This window comes from Podarcis raffonei, chromosome 9, assembly GCF_027172205.1.
Source record: "Podarcis raffonei isolate rPodRaf1 chromosome 9, rPodRaf1.pri, whole genome shotgun sequence".
Classification (NCBI taxonomy): domain Eukaryota; kingdom Metazoa; phylum Chordata; class Lepidosauria; order Squamata; family Lacertidae; genus Podarcis; species Podarcis raffonei.
In genome coordinates, this window is record NC_070610.1 from 65030078 (window position 1) to 65048796 (window position 18719).

Consider the following 18719-nt stretch of genomic DNA (forward strand, 5'->3'; position numbering starts at 1 on the left):
CCCCCACAAGGTCTGAGGGACAGTGGACCGGCCCCCTGCTGAAAAAGTTTGCTGGCCCCTGTGATAGCGGGTGTGAGACTGGGCTGTAAAGGATTAGAAAAACACCTTTTTGTGCAAACAAATCAGGATGCATAGTCTATTAACCTGGAGGAGCTTTTCTGAGGCAGGATAATCTAGAAATTACTGTGTTCTTTCGTGAAATTTTCTTATTTCTCGCTTTTATTGATCTTAAAGACAGCAATCCTGTACCCACATGTTCCTGGGACTAAGCCCCATTGAACATCTGAGTAGATATGCGCGGGATTACACTGTTAAATCAACTTTTAATTGAACCGTGGAGTGTACTTTTGCTAAGCCACAGGCTCTGTGGCGTTTGCGTGCCTAGCCATTTTGATTCCGTGCTACTTAACTTGTGATGATTTGGTAACTCTTCACTTGCTCAGCAAATCCCATTGCTCCAGAGTTCTTCCTGTTTCCAAGTCAGGGAACTGAAGGAGGTGCTGAAAGTGCTGTACAGTACGATACAAAGACTGTGCCCCCCTGCCTGGCTAACCTTTCCAAAAAGGTGGGACTTGAATGCCTCTTTAGAAGAAGCTCACCCGAGCAAAAATGCAAAAATGGGGCCAGTGATTTTTCTGGGACGGGATCCAGAAAAGAGGGCTTGTCTCTGGTAAATAGCAACAGCTGTAGAGTAGTTTGCACCTGAAACGCACAGAAGCTTTCCTATGCATTGATTCTCCTATAGTGTAATATTTACCGTTCACTTGTTTTGCACTGCGCAGAATGTATTAGCGAAGGCAGAGATTAAGCCGTTCCAAAACCATTTAAGAAGAAAAGAGTCGCAGGCTTTTCAATTTGCTTGCAAAGAGGCAGTTCTTACAGGAACAGGGATTATCGAGGGAAGGTTTTAATGGCCTATAAAGTCTCTCCCCCCCACCCCCACCCACCCATCAGCTTTATCTCCTATAGGCCAGTTGCATTGCAACAGACTAGGAGAAGGAAGCGATCTTAACCTGTAAATAGACCTATAATCATTTAAGCTCTGATAGCAAAAACTTCAAAGAGCCTCCTGGCACCTTGAAGACCAGCAGATTTATTATGGCATAAGCTTTTGGAGGACAATAGAGTCCACTCTGCCAGATGTAGGAAGCGTTTTCCTCGTTGGCAGGGGATGCGAAAGGCAATTCGCTTAAAGCTAGATGCAGGCAAACGGAGCGTTGTGACTGTTCGCAACAGAAGTACAGTGGTACCTCAGCTTACATATGCTTCAGGTTACAGACTCTGCTAACCCAGAAATAGTACCACGGGTTAAGAACTTTGCTTCAGGATGAGAACAGAAATTGTGCTCCGGCGGCACAGTGGGAGGCCCCATTAGCTAAAGTGGTGCTTCAGGTTAAGAACAGTTTCAGGTTAAGAACGGACCTCCAGAACAAATTAAGTTCTTAACCCGAGGTACCACTGCAACGAGAGATTTAAGGGATTGCAAGACTGTCTCGGCAGTAATGCACCCTTGCCATCAGTATGTTTGGCTAGCGTGTGAAAGGTCTCTACTACTCTGTGCACCTGGATCTCTTATTCATATGGGGAAAGCTCGGCCAGTCAGGATGCCCTGTTGCGCAGGGTCCTGAGTGCGAGTCCCATTGAACAACTTTCATGAAGGAGATGTATATGCCTACTGGTGCATGTATGGAGACCCCTTTCACATGTACACAGTTGGCAGAAGGTGGGCAGAAGTAGATCATTCCTTCATTCATTCATTTGGAGGGGGGAGGATGTGTCTGAACACAAACACACACCAACAAGCATCCTGGTTTTGCTAAGTTGTCAGGGGCATGGGGTTTGGGGGTTTGGATTTGATATCCCGCTTTATCACTACCCTAAGGAGTCTCAAAGCGGCTAACAATCTCCTTCCCCTTCCTCCCCCACAACAAACACTCTGTGAGGTGAGTGAGGCTGAGAGACTTCAAAGAAGTGTGACTGGCCCAAGGTCACCCAGCAGCTGCATGTGGAGGAGCGGGGAAGCGAACCCGGTTCACCAGATTACGAGACTACCCTTCTTAACCACTACACCACACTGGCTCTCAGCACATCTGCTTTAAATGCAAACAGTCCCCGGTTCAATCCCTTGCAGGTAGAGCTGGGAGAGGCTCATGGTTTAGGCAGGGCCTGGACCCTGCTGGTTCATGAGAAAGGCACAAGGGGATGATATTCCCTACAGCATGGACAGGCAAACTAAGGCCCGGGGGCCGGATCCGGCCCAATCGCCTTCTAAATCCAGCCCATGGACGGTCTGGGAATCAGCATGTTTTTACATGAGTAGAATGTGTCCTTTTATTTAAAATTCATCTCTGGGTTATTTGTGCGGCCTTCCTGGTGTTTTTACATGAGTAGAATGTGTGCTTTTATTTAAAATGCATCTCTGGGTTATTTGCAGGACATAGGAATTTGTTCATTTTTTTTTTTCAAAATACAGTCATACCTCGGGTTGAAGTAGCTTCGGGTTGAGCATTTTCGGGTTGCACTCCGCGGCGACCCAGAAGTAATGGAACACATTACTTCTGGGTTTTGCTGCTTGCGCATGCGCAGACACTCAAAATGATGTCACGCACATCCGCGAAAGTGGCGAATCACGACCCGCAGATGCGCAGACGTGGGTTGCGTTCGCTTCAGGATGTGAACGGGGCTCCGGAACGGATCCTGTTTGCATCCAGAGGTACCACTGTATAGTCCAGCCCCCCACAAGGTCTGAGGGACAGTGGACCGGCCCCCTGCTGAAAAAGTTTGCTGACCCCTGCCCTATGGCTCATTAGAGGATCTGAGACCTTTGCAAGGCTCCTTGTATGCTGATAAGGATCAAGACTGTGTCAATCCATGGGTGTACCGGGGGGGGCAGCTGCCCCCTGCAAAATAAATAAAAATCAATCAGAAGAACTAACTGAGGTTCTGTCCCCCCAACAAAAGCCTCCTCCCCCCACATGGATTGACACATCCATGTGTCAATCCCCCCAAACTATTGAAAATAAATAAAACACCTGTTTTACAGGTATATGCCCTGGCAGTTTACCAATACAGAACAGAACTTTAGTGAGAAAAAGGAATAAGCCCCATTGAACTTCTGAGTTGCTACGCATATGATAGGATTGCACTGTCAATCAGCTTTTAATGGAACTGTGGAGTGGGCCAGCTCGCATTAACAAAAAGCAAAAAATGTGGCCAGTTGTGTCACAGCACAACTGGCTCTCGGCCACTGAATACAGCTGACATCAGAGCAGCCACGATGGGTTAAAATAATGGAGAAGTCAGTTCTGTGGAAGCTGAAGTGATATTCGGTATGAGACTGTGGCACCTGGGCTGAAAGGGACAAGAAAAGCATTGCTTTATGCAAAACAAATCCAAATGCATGCTCAATAAACAGGTTGTCTATAGAGGAGCCTTTGGTATCTGAGCAAGAATTAGCTTGAAATTACTGTTGACTTTTATGCATTTTTTTTTCTTATTTTCCCCACTTTCTTTTATTGATCTTCAAGCCAGATCGGCACTGCTTGAGTGCTCATAAGCATGCACAGGATAACTTCCTTTCCATTTTGAATCAGACAAAGCACACCAAGGAAAGGAAAATGCTCATAATGTCCTGACATAATGTGGACAGGCTGTCATGAAAGATAAACATTCCATCAGAACACATCAGAGATTCCCATTTTAATATTCGGGGAGCAACATCAGTTTCATCCTAGTTGCTGACAGCTATAGTCTGGCAGTACTTGAAACCATGTCTGATGATAAGATGCAGAAAACAAGCCAACCCCACCCCCCAAAAAACTAAAGTACATACAGTGGTACCTCAGGTTAAGTACTTAATTCGTTCTGGAGGTCCGTTCTTAACCTGAAACTGTTCTTAACCTGAAGCACCACTTTATCTAGTGGGGCCTCCTGCTGCCGCCGCACCGCTGGAGCACGGTTTCTGTTCTCATCCTGAAGCAAAGTTCTTAACCTGAAGCACTATTTCTGGGTTAGCGGAGTCTGTAACCTGAAGCGTATGTTACCTGAGGTACCACTGTACTGTAAAATGAACGCACACTAGGACTAAACCAACAGTATTTCAAAACATGCATCAGTAGCAGCTAATTTGCAAAGGGGGTGACCCAGACCTTCAGATGACAAAGAAAAGTTGGAGAGGTGATATGATAGCCATCTTCAAGCATCTGAAGGGTTGTCACATGGAGGATGGAGCAAGCTTGTTTTCTCCTGCTCTGGAGGGTAGGACCCAAATCAATGAATTCAAGTTACAAGAAAAGAGATTCTGACAAAACATTAGCATCAACTTTCTGACAGTAAAGGCTGTTTGACAGTGGAACGGACTCCCTCAGAAGGTGGTGGGCTCTCCTTCAGTGGTGGGTTTCAAACAAGAGCTTAGATGGCCATCTGTCAGGGATTCTTTAGCCGTGATTCCTACATTTCAAGGGATTGGACTAGAGGACCCTTGGGAAGGTTTTCCGGAGGGTGATGGAATGGAAGAGAAGCTGAACAAAGTGTCTCCCACTGAGTTTGGTGGTGCTCCTTCCTATATAACTGTGCGATCCTAACCATGTCTACTCAGAAGTCCTGTTGAATTCACTGGGGCTTGCTCCCAGCTAAATAGGGCTACGATTGTACAGTCTCTATAAAGCCGCATCCCTACAGCCCAATACTAGGTATAGATACTTGGAAGTAACACGCACCAGGTTCAGTGGGGCTTGTTCCCAAACTTAGGACTGCAGACTTGTTGACAAAAGATACCTGCATGGTATGTAGAAACAGTACATTAGTCTCAGGTACAGGTCATATATAACCACCTAAGATTTTGAACAGGGTGGAGACCACTTCTTCTGCTACCCCTAAATGTATCCTTTGTAGACACACACGAAGTTATTCCTTCATTGTGCTGTTCACCAAGGATGCAAAATCTGTGGTTTTTAGATGTTGTTGGACTACAAATCTAGTTTTCCCTGACAATTGGCCATCCTGGCTGGGACTGATGAGTGTTGAGTCCATCACATCAAAGGCAATTTCTTTGGCGGCTCCCTGTCTGCAGAATGGTCTCCCCGTCGGCATGCCTGATGCCATAATTACATCTCTTTAGGCGGCAGGTGAAAACATCCCTCTTTACCCCAGGCCTTTGGCCAGTAAGTAATATATGGCCTGTTAAAGCTGGGTGGGGGAGCCCTATTATTATGATTATTTTATTACTGTGCTTATTATTGGTATTTTTATTATGCTCCATAAAATGTGTTCTTAATGTTGTACAGTGCCATTTTGATAAATGGTGGCGTTTACATTGAATAAATAAATAAAATAAAAATTAAACATCTGGAGTGTCACAGGTTCCCAAGCTGTGCTTTATGCCTTTTCCCAACATACCAGTATGTTTGCTGGAGAAATACCAGGTGACGTAGAAATCACCTGTTAAATGCCCTTGCCCTTCTGTTTTCTTAAAACCTGTCCTGTGTTGCCCATACCTGAACACAAGATGATGCATGCTGGCCATGCTCAAGATGACATGGTGATTTCTCAATCAGGTGTTTCCCTCGAATTCCAGGCAAGCCACCAGCCTCACAGAGGCCAGTGTTTCATTCTGCCGCTTGCAAGCAAAGGAAGGCTAAGCCAATGAGTTCATAAAGGCTTGCAGCAGCTGTTGCCGATTTAGTGACCTCATAGATCTCTGCCTTTGACTCAGCAACACAGGGCTGTGCCTGTCTACACCCAGGGTAGCTAACCTGTTGCCCTCACGGTACATCTGGAATTTAACTCTCAGTCCTCTACACCAGGGTTTCCCAAACTTGGGTCTCCAAGCTGTTTTTGGACTGTAATTACCATCATCCTTGACCACTGGTCCTGCTAGCTAGAGACGATAGTAGTGTCCAGAACTGGACACAATACAGTGGTACCTTGGTTTACAACCATACTCCGTTCCAGAGGTCCAGTTGTAAACCAAAACAGGTTGTAACCCAAGGCATGCTTTCGCCAATGGGGCCTCCCCAAAAAAATGGGTTGTAATAATAAAAAAATGGGTTGTTTGACGTGGTTGTAATCCAAAACAGTTGTATTCCAAAGCGGTTGTAAACCAAGGTACCACTATACAGTGGTACCTCAGGTTAAGTATTTAATTCGTTCTGGAGGTCCGTTCTTAAGCTGAAACTGTTCTTAACCTGAAGCACCACTTTAGCTAATGGGGCCTCCGGCTGCCGCTGCGCCGCCGGAGCACGATTTCTGTTCTTATCCTGAAGCAAAGTTCTTAACCTGAAGCACTATTTCTGGGTTAGTGGAGTCTGTAACCTGAAGCGTATGTAACCCGAGGTACCACTGTATTCCAGTCTTCACCAAGTACACATAAGACTAGTTTGCTGAGCCAAACCAATGGCCCACCTAGTCCAACATCCTGCTCTCTCAGTGGCCAACCAGATGTCTGAGGGAAACCAGCAAGTGTTAGATGAGCCCAAATGCCCTCTTCCCTCCTGCAGTTTCCAGCAACTAGGATCTGAAGCAGAGGTAGAGCAAAGCCAATACATTCCATAGCGTTCCAGATAAAAGCAGACTTCGAGTGCGTCTTCGACTTGCATGAAAATATAATTTATTTATAACTTTTTCAAGGATCACAGGGTAGTGAACATGGCCCCCCTTCAGCTTCTTTCCTCACAACATCCCTGTGAGGTAGGTCAGGCGACAAACAGAGTGACTGGCTCAAGGTCACCCAGTGAGCTAGGTGGAAATGTAACTTGGGTTCTGGTTCATCTCCAATGCCTACCAATTTGTCTCCAAGCCCAATTCAAAGGGCGGGTTCTGACTTCCAAGCCCTTCTGTGGCTGAAGAGCCCAATACTTCTATGACCACCTCTCCCCATATTGGACCCGTCAACTTTTGATGCCCTTGTCTAGATGCTCCCTACAAGAGACGTTCAGGGGGTGACAACAAGGAAATAGGCCTTTTATGTGCTGACACCCCACCCCCCCAAAATTATGGAATGCTCTCCCTGGTGCCAATACATTTTCAACACAGACTTCCATTGGCTGTGGGAAGCGATTCATAAACTTAATAAAAACTAAACTCTGCACTCTGCTGGACTGTTTCAGTGACCTCTATCTCTTGGATGGAAAGAGCTGCTTAAGCAAATTGTGGGGAACGACAGCAGTTTCGAGGTGGGGTGCAGAGGACAGCAAAATTACATCCAGACTTTTTAAGAGAGGCCAAATTTTTCATAGTTCTCTAGAGCGATGAGGAGCATATTCTGGAGAACATCCCTGTTGCTGTATCTAGGAAGATGCAAGACTCGGGAGCAAGTGGAGGCCTCAGGGTACCACAGGTCTGGATCTTCTTTTCTCAAATGCGCAATAGTGACTGTGAATCGCTCCATTCCTTGAGCTGGGAAGCAGTCGGTCCCTGTGAGAAAAGCTGGAAGAGATGGTAGAAATTAAACAACACATAGCCAGAACGTATCTTAGCAAATAATGATGATGACCCAACCCTGTGGAAATACAGTGGTACCTTGGGTTAAGAACTTAATTCATTCTGGAGGTCTATTCTTAACTTGAAACTGTTCTTAACCTGAGGTACCACTTTAGCTAATGAGGCCTCCCGCTGCCGCTGCGCCGCTAGAGCGCAGTTTCTGTTCTCACCCTGAAGTAAAGTTCTTAACCTGAGGTACTATTTCTGCGTTAGCGGAGCCTGTAACCTGAAGCGTATGTAACCTGAAGCATCTGTAACCCGAGGTACCACTGTGTATAATTTTTTTTTTTTTAATTGTCTAGTGGCACCTTAGAGACCAACTAAGTTTGTTCTTGGTATGAGCTTTCGTGTGCATGCACACTTCTTCAGATACACTGAAACGGAAGTCACCAGACCTTTATATATAATGAGAGGGTGGGGACAAGCTACTGTATTTATACATTGTTCTTGTATTTAAATGAAAACCAATAAAAATTATTTGGATTTAAAAAAACAACAACAACGAAGTGTATACAGACAACCCCCCCATTTAAGCATGTTCAATATGTGCGCGACTGCACACACATGCATCGCGCCAAACCTGAAAGTGACCCCAAAAGTCACACACAAAAAAGGGATGGAATGAGGGCAGAACGGGGCATTTGCAGGCTTTTTCAAGGGTGTTTCAAATACAGTATACGTGATTTCACAGACACGCTGTGCCTTGCAATGTAACAACCACATAAATGAGGAGTTGCCTGTATTCGATTCTGACCAAACTAAGCCTTCTAGTGCAAAATATACAACAGGAGACTTAGTTTGGACAGAATCGAGTACACATTTCCAGAGTTAATGCTAAATACATTATTACATCTGACAAATGAGCCACCATAGCCACTAATGGGTTTTTTTTAGACCCATGTACTATATGAAACCAAATCTGGCACAGTATTTGCCAGATGTGAAATATATTGGCATTATTTTCTCCTATTCTAATATCAAACAAATGATTCATTTTGACTTTTTAAAAGAAATACGTTATTACAGAGGAAATTCTTCTTCTTTTCTTCAGGAAGAGCATGAAACACAGCCCAAAAATCTTCAATTGTTTCATCCAACCTTTCATAACCGTGGTACTTCGCATTCTGTCATAGGAAATAAAAATAGCCCTGCTGTTAATCCTTCAGTATCTCTTTACATAAATCAACATTTGTTGCCCAACATAATTCCGTGAGATATTTCAGTCCCCCTTATGACTTTGTGCAGGGAATCTGAGGGCTGCTCCACACATTCACTTTATTTTGCCTTTTTTAAATATTTAGCTACTTTATATATTTCTTCATATTTCACCCGAAATCTCTTAAGCTGTTACTAAATCCCAGCCAAATGAATTGATATAAAAAATACAATACAATATAATACAAATTCTACATTCACAATTGGACAAAACTACTACAACTACTGAGAATAACAAATCCCACAATTTCAGTAAAATAATTAATACCTCTAAACAATGTACATAAGTAAAATTATGCAGAACCACAAAAACAAATCATAACAGTGCCAGTGCCAGGGTATCTCCACCCCTTTCCTTTGGCATATTTCACCCAGTAGTCAATTGAGCCCTGGGTAAATTTATGTTTTACCTTTTCTAGCTGTTCCCAGTCGTATTCTGTATGTCCAAGGAGAACAACACGGAGCTCAGCAGGAAGAAATATTTTCCAAATTTCATTTGGGCAGCCTGTTTTAAATCCACGCACGAAGTCCCCAAACTGCTTTTCTACTGAAGTACTGAACATGTAGTTGACGTAAGCATCAACGTATTCTTTCCTGGAAATAGATTAATGCGGTTCATTTATTTACTATATTTATAGCCTGATTTTCTGTGAAGGACCCAAAGTGGTCTATACATACAGATGTAAAAGTATCGAAATAAACTCTCGCCAGTTCACGAAACCGATAAGCAATGTAACTTGAAAGCAACTGTGCCCATACTACCTGGTGAGATCAGCTCTCGGCTCAAACCTAAGCATGTCTACTCAGAACTAAGTCCCACTGAATTCAATGGTGCCAACTTCAGATAAGTTGGCACAGAACAGCAGCCGAAGAGACTGAGCTGGGAATTGGAAAATCCCTGGTTTGAATTGTGCCTTTGCTGTTAAATTATTGGGTATCCTTGGGAAAACCACTCTCTCAGCTTCCCATAAATCAGAGGAGATAATACTGACATGAGTTTAGAGGGTTGTTGCCAAGAATACAGAAGGCAATTTATGTGAGCTGGGGTAGGCACCTGAAAAAATTCTATAACTGCTAAGTATTATTAATGCTACAGCCATGTCACCTGTTTGTTGGAATGTCAGATGGGGGTATTCCAGGTCTCCATGCCCCCTTCCCCTAAAAAGAGTGTGAAGTTTGAAAGTCTTGAAAAAATTCCATTTAAGATTTGCTCATGGCTTCCTCAGCCTTTTCTCCTCTAGCAGCCATCCTGGAGCCAGTGAAACCATGGACAATTTGTAACAGTGGGTTACGATAAGCATGCATGAGTATCACCCATATGGTCCAACATCCGTGATTATTATGTTTTTCCATATGTATGACCCTAGGACCTTGACCTATGCTTTTCCCCCTCTGGCAAAGGTACCAGGTACCATCTCTGGAGCTTTTCAAGCTCAAAGGGGCCACAGAGGATAGCAAAATCTCACGACAACATTACCTAGCATCTTTAGCAGAAAGGTGATTTAAACCCCGGGACTAAACGTGGTTGCTTTCCCCCCTCGCCCAACCAAAGATCCGAGTTAGCCACTGACTTTGCTGAAACAAAGCTTCGAGCCCTGAAAGGTATCTAAGAGCATTTATGTTGTTGTATTGTGATTTGGCATTGACAAATGTCTGGTTTCCAGTTACGGGGGAGCATTGGTGGAAAGGAAAGAGGGGTGCTTAACCAGTCCCGAGCTCACCAATTCTCTTCTGCAAATCCCCCAACTCAGCTGGCAGCCAGTCTCGCTAGTGATTTTGGAGGGGTGGAAGGAAACATTCCAGCAGGAGCATTTTCAGAGGGGGGGAATCAATGAAGAAGGGAAGGGTTGAGCAACACCCCCCCAAGATTAATTCTAGCCACCTCCAGATAACCCTCCATTAGCATTATAAAGGAAATACAGGATTGAGAACCCAGAGCTTTCATGGCAACATATAGTTCTGTCCAAATATAACTGATTAAAAATTAAAAACAGGGTGGGGTGGAGAGGACTTAACAAATCTTGCCTGTTGCACTTGGTAACCGGAATGTTCACACCATTTTCTTTCAATTCAACGTCAACTATGGATCCATCATGTTCTTCTGTTATCTAACAAGGGATACAACAAACAAACGTGTGTCGTTAAGCTATTCCGTTCTTTTATTTTGAAAGCTGGGTGCTGTGTAAAGGCACATAAGCAGTTTGTAGGACTGCCTTCTCCTGCACTGGGTTGCCTGGGAATGAAGGTCACCTTCTGAGAGGGGTCAAATGAAAGGAGGGCTTTGTTTGTGGTGGCACCCTCATTCTGGAATTCCATGCCCATCTCAGGACCATTGTTATTGTCTTTTAGGCAGAAGATGTGGCAGCATGCAACCCTTGGGCTAATCTTGTAATGGGAAAGGGGGTGACAGAGATAGAAAAGGGGGTAGGAGAAATAGAGAAAATGGGGTAGCCATCCAACTTTTGGCTCAGGTGCAGGCCCCAATAGATTACGACACTCAATAGCAAAATGCTCCTTCACCCCAATTTAGACTCCGAATGTTCTAGTGATCTGAGCTTTTAATTGACACCCGCAACCTTTATCCTGTAAAGTTGGGTTTCATAAAAAGTGTTCTACCATTCTGTTTAGTACCGTTAGATTACAGGTACTTTTACTGTTATGATTTGTAATGTTTATTGCATGGTTTGTATGTTTCAGAGCGGGAAAGTCAGGTCGATTTTGTTGTTGTTCTTAATGAATGAAAAAACTATCTGTTCAGCCAGAAAAAAGGAAATGTGCTTGCCCGCATGTGCATGGGAGAAACATAAGGATTGTTAGAAGATTATCAACATCTCTTACTGTGAAATCCAACATCATGTTTTCAATGACATCTTCATAATCTTCATCCAAGACTGCCTGAAGATTACTAATGGGTAAAAGAGAAAAGGGGAAATACAATGGTTCCAATCCTAAATGTATTTGCTGACATATACTCCGACTGATTTGAAGGGAATTTTTAGCACAGTCCTAACCATGCCGCCTCAAAGGTCCTACTGAATTTACCCTCCCAAGGAAATGGGGTTCGGATTGCAGCCCTCCAAATAAGCGAGTTTAAAACTGTAGTTGTAGTCTATGCCCCACTATGCAAAAAAGGATTTCAACATACAGTCATACCTCGGGATAAATACGCTTCAGGTGGAGCACGTTCAGGTTGCGCTCCACGGCGACCCGGAAGTAACAGAGCGTGTTACTTCCGGGTTTCGCCGCTCGCGCATGCACAGTCAAAATGACGTCATGCGCATGCATGGTAGTGACTAAATGGGACCCGCGCACGCGCAGACACACTGTCACGTCTTACGTTATGTTCAGGATGTGAATGGGGCTCCGGAATGGATCCCGTTCGCATCCCGAGGTACCACTGTATAAGGTCTATCTAACCCAAGAGTGATTAACCCGTGTTCCTCCTGATGCGAATTGGTCAGTCCTGGCCACTGGTCATACTGGCTGGGCTGGAGTCCAACTACCTCTGAAGAAACACAGGTTAGTCACCCCTGGAGTAAACCCTGCAATTCTGATAATGAAACAAGGAAGGGTACTTCTTCACAATGCGATTTCACATGGACATGCAGAATATTCCATACCTTCCTACTACAGGAGAGAGCTCTTTTAAATCTTCCAGGGTTGGCTGAATGTTTGCCATCTTCTTGAACAGAGCAAGGGGAAAAGGGAAAGCAGCTATCTTCATATTATAGAGAGCCATCCCAAACAGCTTCCCGATTAGAAAATATATGTCTTCCTGCGCTGGTACCTAATTTGAAAAAAAATAAATATGCATGTATTGGAAAATGCAGATTAGGTCAAAGATGTGGAACCTATATCCCCCCCAGATGGTGTGGGGGTTCCAAATCCCACCAGCCCCATCTAACCTGGCCAATGGTTGAGGATGATGAAACTTGGCTTGCATCCCTGGAACTAGATGCCACTGAGAAGTAGCTATGGAAGCAGCTGGGCTCATAATATCATGCCTAGTCTGGATTTGTGCGCAACACTGGTGCTCTGAAATCTGGATCCTGTGCAGACACAATCCCTTCGCATATGCCCTCATTTGACAATGACATATGGTAATACAGGCTAGGTCATGAGTAGGCAAACTAGGGGCCGGGGGCTGGATCCGGCCCAATTGCCTTCTAAATCTGGCCCGCGGATGGTCCAGGAATCAGCATGTATTTACATGAGTAGAATGTGTGATTTTATTGAAATTGCATCTCTGGGTTATTTGTGGGGCATAGGAATTCGTTCATTTCCCCCCTCCAAAATATAGTCCGTTCGTCCCCCCAAAGTTCTGAGTGACAGTGGACTGGCCCTCTACTGAAAAAGTTTGCTGGCCCCTGGGCTAGGTGATAAACTGCAGTTCAGAAAAGAAAAATAGACTTAGGAAGCCAATTGCAGTATAAGAGAAGCATTATTCTTTCCGCCATGTGATGACCTGAAAAGTGGTAGCAAATTCAGGAGGGATACATCTCTCAAGGCATGCGGGTGGCGCTGTGGGTTAAACCACAGAGCCTAGGGCTTGCCGATCAGAAGGTTGGCAGTTCGAATCCCTGCGACGGGGTGAGCGCTCGTTGCTCGGTCCCTGCTCCTGCCAACCTAGCAGTTCGGAAGCACGTCAAAGTGCAAGTAGATAAATTTACATCTCTCAGATGTAGGAACAAATAACAAGGAATGGCTATTGCCTTCAAGCCCTACTCCTGAGGCCCCAGAGGCATCTGCATAGCCGTGGTTGGAAACACAGTTCTGGAACAGATGGGCCTTGAGATCTGACCCTGCAGAAAAACTCTACGTTGGGGACGCAACATAAATTAAGCACATCATGGAAATGCAACAATACCTACCTGGTGGGAGAACCAAATCAGATGTGATTCTTCGAAGTGCCTGAATATCTGTTCTTCTGGAGCACAAAGGACCCTACTGATGATGGTGAAGAACTCCTGGGATGGCCCACCCTCATCAATCCCTGGTTCACCTACAAAATGCACCTGGAGGAGGGCGGAGCCAGAAAATTATTTATATGCAATTTGTAGGAGTGGTTCTCTTACAAAGACTGAATGTGGGCAGTATTTGTTTGTCGAATTCAAGTAGCACTAACAGCTTTATGTGGTCCATCACAATTAGAGCCTCTTTATCATCTTACACTCACACATATACCTCTCAGGGCAATGTACAAGATGCAATAAACCAGTAAAAAAAAAACCCCACTAAAACCACAGAAAACAGTATTTTTTTAAAAAAATACATAGTAGACATCCATTGCAGAAACCCATTCATCCAGCTGTGAAAGCTCACCAGGGCAAAAATTATTCAATTTCTTCTTCCAACTCTACAATTCTAGGAAGTGCAGAAAGTGGGCACCTGTTGTATCTCAGGGCAGAAACACTGGAAGCCTGGGCTACTGAAAGCTTTGGAATTGCAAAAGAAGCTCCCCCACAGACTGCAGTGACCTGCTGGGTATGCAACGGATAAGGTTTGCGTAAATAATCTGGTCCTGACCTGTAAAGGGCCTTCTGTGTTTGGGTGAACATCCCTGAACTTCACCTGGCAGCCTGAACAAATCCCGTGAGCAAGGTGTTATACGTTGGCAGTCGTTTGCTTGCACAGCCATCTGTAGCTACCATGTTCTGCAGCAGCTGTGGCCTCCAGACCAACCTCAAGGGCAGCTGCACAGAGTGTCTTGCAGAGTAACCAAACTTTGAGGTGACCAATGCATGGACAAAGGTGGTCCAGCTTTCTCAATCCAGGAATGGCTGCAGCCATCTTAGCAAAATAACTTGGTAAAAAAACTTTTTTACCAATTAGCTGCACCTCCTGTGACAGAGTGGGGTGCAGGACTACTGCACAAAAGTAAAACTGTGTCTGAATTGTGCAACTCCCCTTAAGCCAGCTGAAATCAGAAGAGGCTTGACTGATTTCAGGGATGCGGAAAGCATGGCTCCAAAAATTCCCATAATCCAAACCAATGACTTTGCAAGCTATGGCTGATGTGAATTGGGATCCAACCACATCTGGAGGGACACTACTTCCCCATTCATGGATTAAATCGATTTTGCATAAATTGTGCTATCTGATCGTACAAAGGTTTACTCAGAATAAGCCCCACTCATATCAGAAGGACTTGCTCCCATGTAAAGCTGCAATCCTTGGCTCTAGCTACTCAGGTATTGAGGATCCCAGCCTCTGAAACGACCACGCAACCCAGTTCTAGGTTTGTTTACCCAGAAATAGTAAGTCCCCCTCTCTTCATTCATTTCGAAGTATGGTTGCAATGCCCTGCACATCTGGGAGAAAGTCCCATTTAAATCAGTGGGGCAAACTTTGGAAGGAACACGTCTAGGATCTGCCACGTTTATGCACAGGATTGCGGCGGCAGAGCCCCAGTCGAACGCATGCACGTTTACTCAGAAGTTCCAGGGGGTTCCAAGAGGCTTCCTGAAAAGCAAGCCCACGTTGGGATTTGCAGCCACGATCCCCTGCGCGCGTCTTACTCCAGGTCAACGAAGCTTTCTTGCAAGTAAACTCACAAATGCAGCAGCCGCGATCCTCTGCGTGCATCTTACTCCAAGTCAACGAAGCTTCCTTGCAAGTAAATGCACAAATGCCTAGCGCTTTCCTCCGAAGCGCGTCCTCTACAAACGTTTCCACAGCTTACTACCGTGCCGAGTATGCAGTCCTTCAGCACCACCTAGCAGTTCAGCGATCGACTACGAGGAACCTACTACGCAGACTCCCTCTCTCTCCCTATGTGACAACAGCAGCAGCGATCGCCTGACCCAGGAAACGATCCAGCCCAAGCCGGATTCCCTTCCTGGCTGGCCTCGGCGCTGCAGAGACGGAAGCGCAGCGTTAGGGCGCAGCTGCAGATCATGCAAGCCCTGCCCGGGCTCCGGCTCCTGACTCGCCTTCCGCGCTGGGGGCAGGCGGCGCGAGCGGCACCGGCGAGAGCAGCGGCCCGGCGCGCGTGGTGCTCCGCGGCCGAGAGCGAGGACAAGGCGGGCGGCGCCCAAGGACAGCAGCGCCCGCCCTTCGACCCTGGCCTGCTGGAGATCCTCGCGTGCCCCTTGTCCAAGAAACCGCTCAGGTTAGCCGGCTGCCTTTGCGTTGATTTCTACACCTCTGCAAAGGCCTTTGTCATTCTGCTTCCAGACGTTCTTGCAACCCGGGTCCCACGCTTAAATTAAAAACCCGTGTCGCCTATAGCTGCCCTTCTCCGCTTGCGTCCTTCCCTTTCCCAATGTGCCTTCCACCTTGCCCTCGCCTCCTTTTTACTGCTTTCTTATTTATTAGATTTAATAGGCAGCCCTTGATCGGTTTCTGCAGAAAGTCCTGTTTCTTGGTATAAATTTCTCGAGCGCCTTTGGCTTAAATGTTAACGTGCGCGCGCGCGCACTGCAATGCAATGCGCGGTTAGGATATGGCACTTTAGAAAGGACGTAGCGTTTCACAGGCGCCATCTTTCTGCAAGTTCTTACAACAGCTCTGCAGGGTAGGCCAGTGTTATCATCTCCATGTTGCAGGTGGAGAACTGAGGCCAAAAGAGAATAGTTTTGCTAAGGTCAGGAGCTTCTTGGGAACTCCTGTAGGACAAGATCAGTAAAGGGAAGGGTAAGGTTTCCTGAGAGGTAACTTAATTCTCTGCAGTGTAAAATCAGGCGACAGTGACATGCCTATTCTAGAACATTCGGTTGGCGCATGGCAACAGGGAGGCCCAACTGATCTGACGTGCATCTTTCTGAAAGTGCAGCAAACTTCCTCCCACCCCCCCATATTGTTGGGGGAGGAGCCTTCAGCAAATGCAGAAAATGTTCTTATAAGATGTGAAATTGTAAGCCGCTGGCTTACCAAACATGATGACCATAACATATCGGAATAATAAGTTGCCCATTATGCGTTCTTTCTATAGTATTAGCATTTGCCATTATTATCTGTTTTTAGGAGGGACGCAGGTGGCGCTGTGGTCTACACCACAGAGTCTAGGACTTGCCAATCAGAAGGTTGGCGGTTTGAATCCCCACGAAGGGGTGAGCTCCCGTTGCTCGGTCCCTGCTCCTGCCAACCTAGCAGTTCAAAAACACGAAGTGCAAGTAGATAAATAGGTACCGCTCTGGCGGGAAGGTAAATGGAGTTTCCGTGCGCTGCTCTGGTTCGCCAGTCATGCTGGCCACATGACCCGGAAGCTGTACGCCAGCTCCCTCGGCCAATAAAGCGAGATGAGCACTGCAAGCCCAGAGTCATCCGCGACTGGACCTAATGGTCAGGGGTCCCTTTACCTTTACCTTTATTTGTTTTTAGGCACCAGGCAAAAATGTTTTTATTCACCCAAGCTTAGGGACCTTAATTTTCTGGTTATATTTTAGTGGGATGGAGTTGTGTTGGATCATTCTCACGTCTGTATCTATATATGTCTGTCTATCTAGATAGATAGATATCTACAGATATAGATATATAATTGGTGAGCATTTTAGGTTGTTTTTACTCATTTTTAGTTTTGGTTTTGAGTTTGCCTTTCTGTAAATAATAATATACTTTACATCAGTGAAAGCAGTAAGTCTGACCTATGCAGTATTTGCTTATATTTACTAGGTATGAAGAATCCACCAATGAACTAATTAACGAAGATCTGGGTATTGCCTACCCCATCACTGATGGCATTCCTAATATGATACCCCAGGCTGCAAGGATGATTGGCAAAGAGAAGCAGGAAGAGGAGCCCGGGCAGACCTAGACGATTATCTTTGGACGTAAAGACGAGCGCAAGCGGAGGAAGAATGTTCCTGTCGCTCCCTACGATGACCGTGCTCGTCCCACTCTTGTCTTTGGCGGGTCTGTTTTACTCAGCCAGCGTGGACGAAAACTTTCCCCAGGGCTGCACTAGCACAAGCAGCTTGTGTTTCTATAGCCTGCTCCTTCCGGTTACGATCCCAGTTTATGTGTTCTTCCACCTTTGGACCTGGATGGGCCTTAAACTCTTCCGCCACAACTAGGTTAGGCTCGGAAGTGTGTCGGGCCTCTTTTGGGAGCGGGTGTCAAATAAAGAATGTAGTTTTGGCTTTCTTTATCCATGGCTAATGTTTTGTCCCAAGGCTCTGAAATGATCAGCTAGGAGCAGTTTGCGCTAAGCTTGCTTGGATAAGGTTTAAATGCCTGTTAGAACATTGCGCACTAAGTTACCCGATTAAGGGAGCGAGGCAGGTGATCCTTGTGTCAACAGCATCTCATGCATTCTTCATTTCCTTACTGACATTCACAAGAGGACAGCTGCTGTAGGGGTCGGCTTGTGTGAATGGGGCGACAGGAGATGCAGTCATGCATCCTTTCTGGTCCTGGGGGGTGGGGGGGAAGGTCTTTGCAGAGCTGTACAGTGGTACCTCGGGTTACATACGATTCAGGTTACATACGCTTCAGGTTACAGACTCTGCTAACCCAGAAATAGTGCCTCAGGTTAAGAACTTTGCTTCAGGATGAGAACAGAAATTGTGCTCCAGCGGCGTGGCAGCAGCAGGAGGCCCCATTAGCTAAAGTGGTGCTTCAGGTTAAGAACAGTTTCAGGTTAAGAACGGACCTCCGGAACGAATTAAGTACTTAACCCGAGGTACCACTGTATAATGTTCACATGTTACCTAATGCTGACAAGCAGTGCATTGCCTACAGCAGGCTTCCTCAAACTTGGCCCTCCAGATGTTTTAGGCCTACAACTCCCATGATCCCTAGCTAGCAGGACCAGTGGTCAGGGATGATGGGAATTGTAGTCTCAAAACATCTGGAGGGCCGAGTTTGAGGAAGCCTGGCCTAGAGTGTGCTCTAGATGCAAAATATTTCTGTGGCAGAAGGGTCTTGCATACGGGAATTAGATACTGTAAGGGATGGCTCCAGGTGTGCTGACTCTTGAATTCTCAGGTTATTGTCTGTCTAATAGTAAACATAGTGATAATGGCTAAGGCTCGGGGTTTCTCTCACTCTTAAAAGCTGCGCTGTTGTCACACGTACATCTTTGG

At 45.7% G+C, this 18719-nt stretch overlaps 4 protein-coding genes across 5 annotated transcripts in view; 2 read left to right on the plus strand and 2 right to left on the minus strand.

The window, feature by feature from the left end:
* Positions 1–5593, minus strand: part of HERC3 (HECT and RLD domain containing E3 ubiquitin protein ligase 3) — a 50682-nt gene extending 45089 nt beyond the window's left edge. Inside the window, exon 1 of the mRNA XM_053404093.1 lies at positions 5496–5593. The gene's annotated coding sequence lies outside the window, so the exon portion shown is untranslated. The remainder of the gene's footprint in view (positions 1–5495) is intronic.
* A 1502-nt stretch (positions 5594–7095) lies between these two features.
* LOC128421377 (E3 ISG15--protein ligase HERC5-like) overlaps positions 7096–18719 on the minus strand; it is a 34736-nt gene continuing 23112 nt past the window's right edge. For both annotated transcript variants that reach the window (XM_053404098.1, XM_053404097.1), the window contains exons 17-23: positions 13566–13709; positions 12315–12481; positions 11533–11599; positions 10720–10802; positions 9105–9288; positions 8504–8603; positions 7096–7425 (exon numbers count right to left, since the gene is read on the minus strand). In XM_053404098.1, coding sequence (XP_053260073.1) covers positions 7211–7425; positions 8504–8603; positions 9105–9288; positions 10720–10802; positions 11533–11599; positions 12315–12481; positions 13566–13709 — 960 coding nt within the window. In that variant the 3' untranslated portion in view covers positions 7096–7210. The remainder of the gene's footprint in view (positions 7426–8503; positions 8604–9104; positions 9289–10719; positions 10803–11532; positions 11600–12314; positions 12482–13565; positions 13710–18719) is intronic.
* Positions 15564–17449, plus strand: PYURF (PIGY upstream open reading frame). Its single transcript, XM_053404112.1, has 2 exons — positions 15564–15805; positions 17308–17449. The coding sequence occupies exons 1-2, from the start codon at positions 15591–15593 to the stop codon at positions 17447–17449; spliced, it is 357 nt and encodes a 118-aa protein (XP_053260087.1). The 5' UTR covers positions 15564–15590.
* Positions 17493–17782, plus strand: PIGY (phosphatidylinositol glycan anchor biosynthesis class Y). Its single transcript, XM_053404113.1, has one exon. It carries the CDS (start codon positions 17493–17495, stop codon positions 17706–17708), a length of 216 nt encoding a protein of 71 aa, XP_053260088.1. The 3' UTR covers positions 17709–17782.

What these genes read in the sequence shown, in the direction of transcription:
- PYURF (XM_053404112.1), top strand. Translation starts at nt 15,591, where the DNA reads ATGCAAGCCCTGCCCGGGCTCCGGCTCCTGACTCGCCTTCCGCGCTGG. An exon ending in TTGTCCAAGAAACCGCTCAG is followed by an intron (nt 15,806 to 17,307) that starts GTTAGCCGGCTG and finishes TATATTTACTAG; the next exon opens with GTATGAAGAATCCACCAATG.
- PIGY (XM_053404113.1), top strand. Translation starts at nt 17,493, where the DNA reads ATGTTCCTGTCGCTCCCTACGATGACCGTGCTCGTCCCACTCTTGTCT.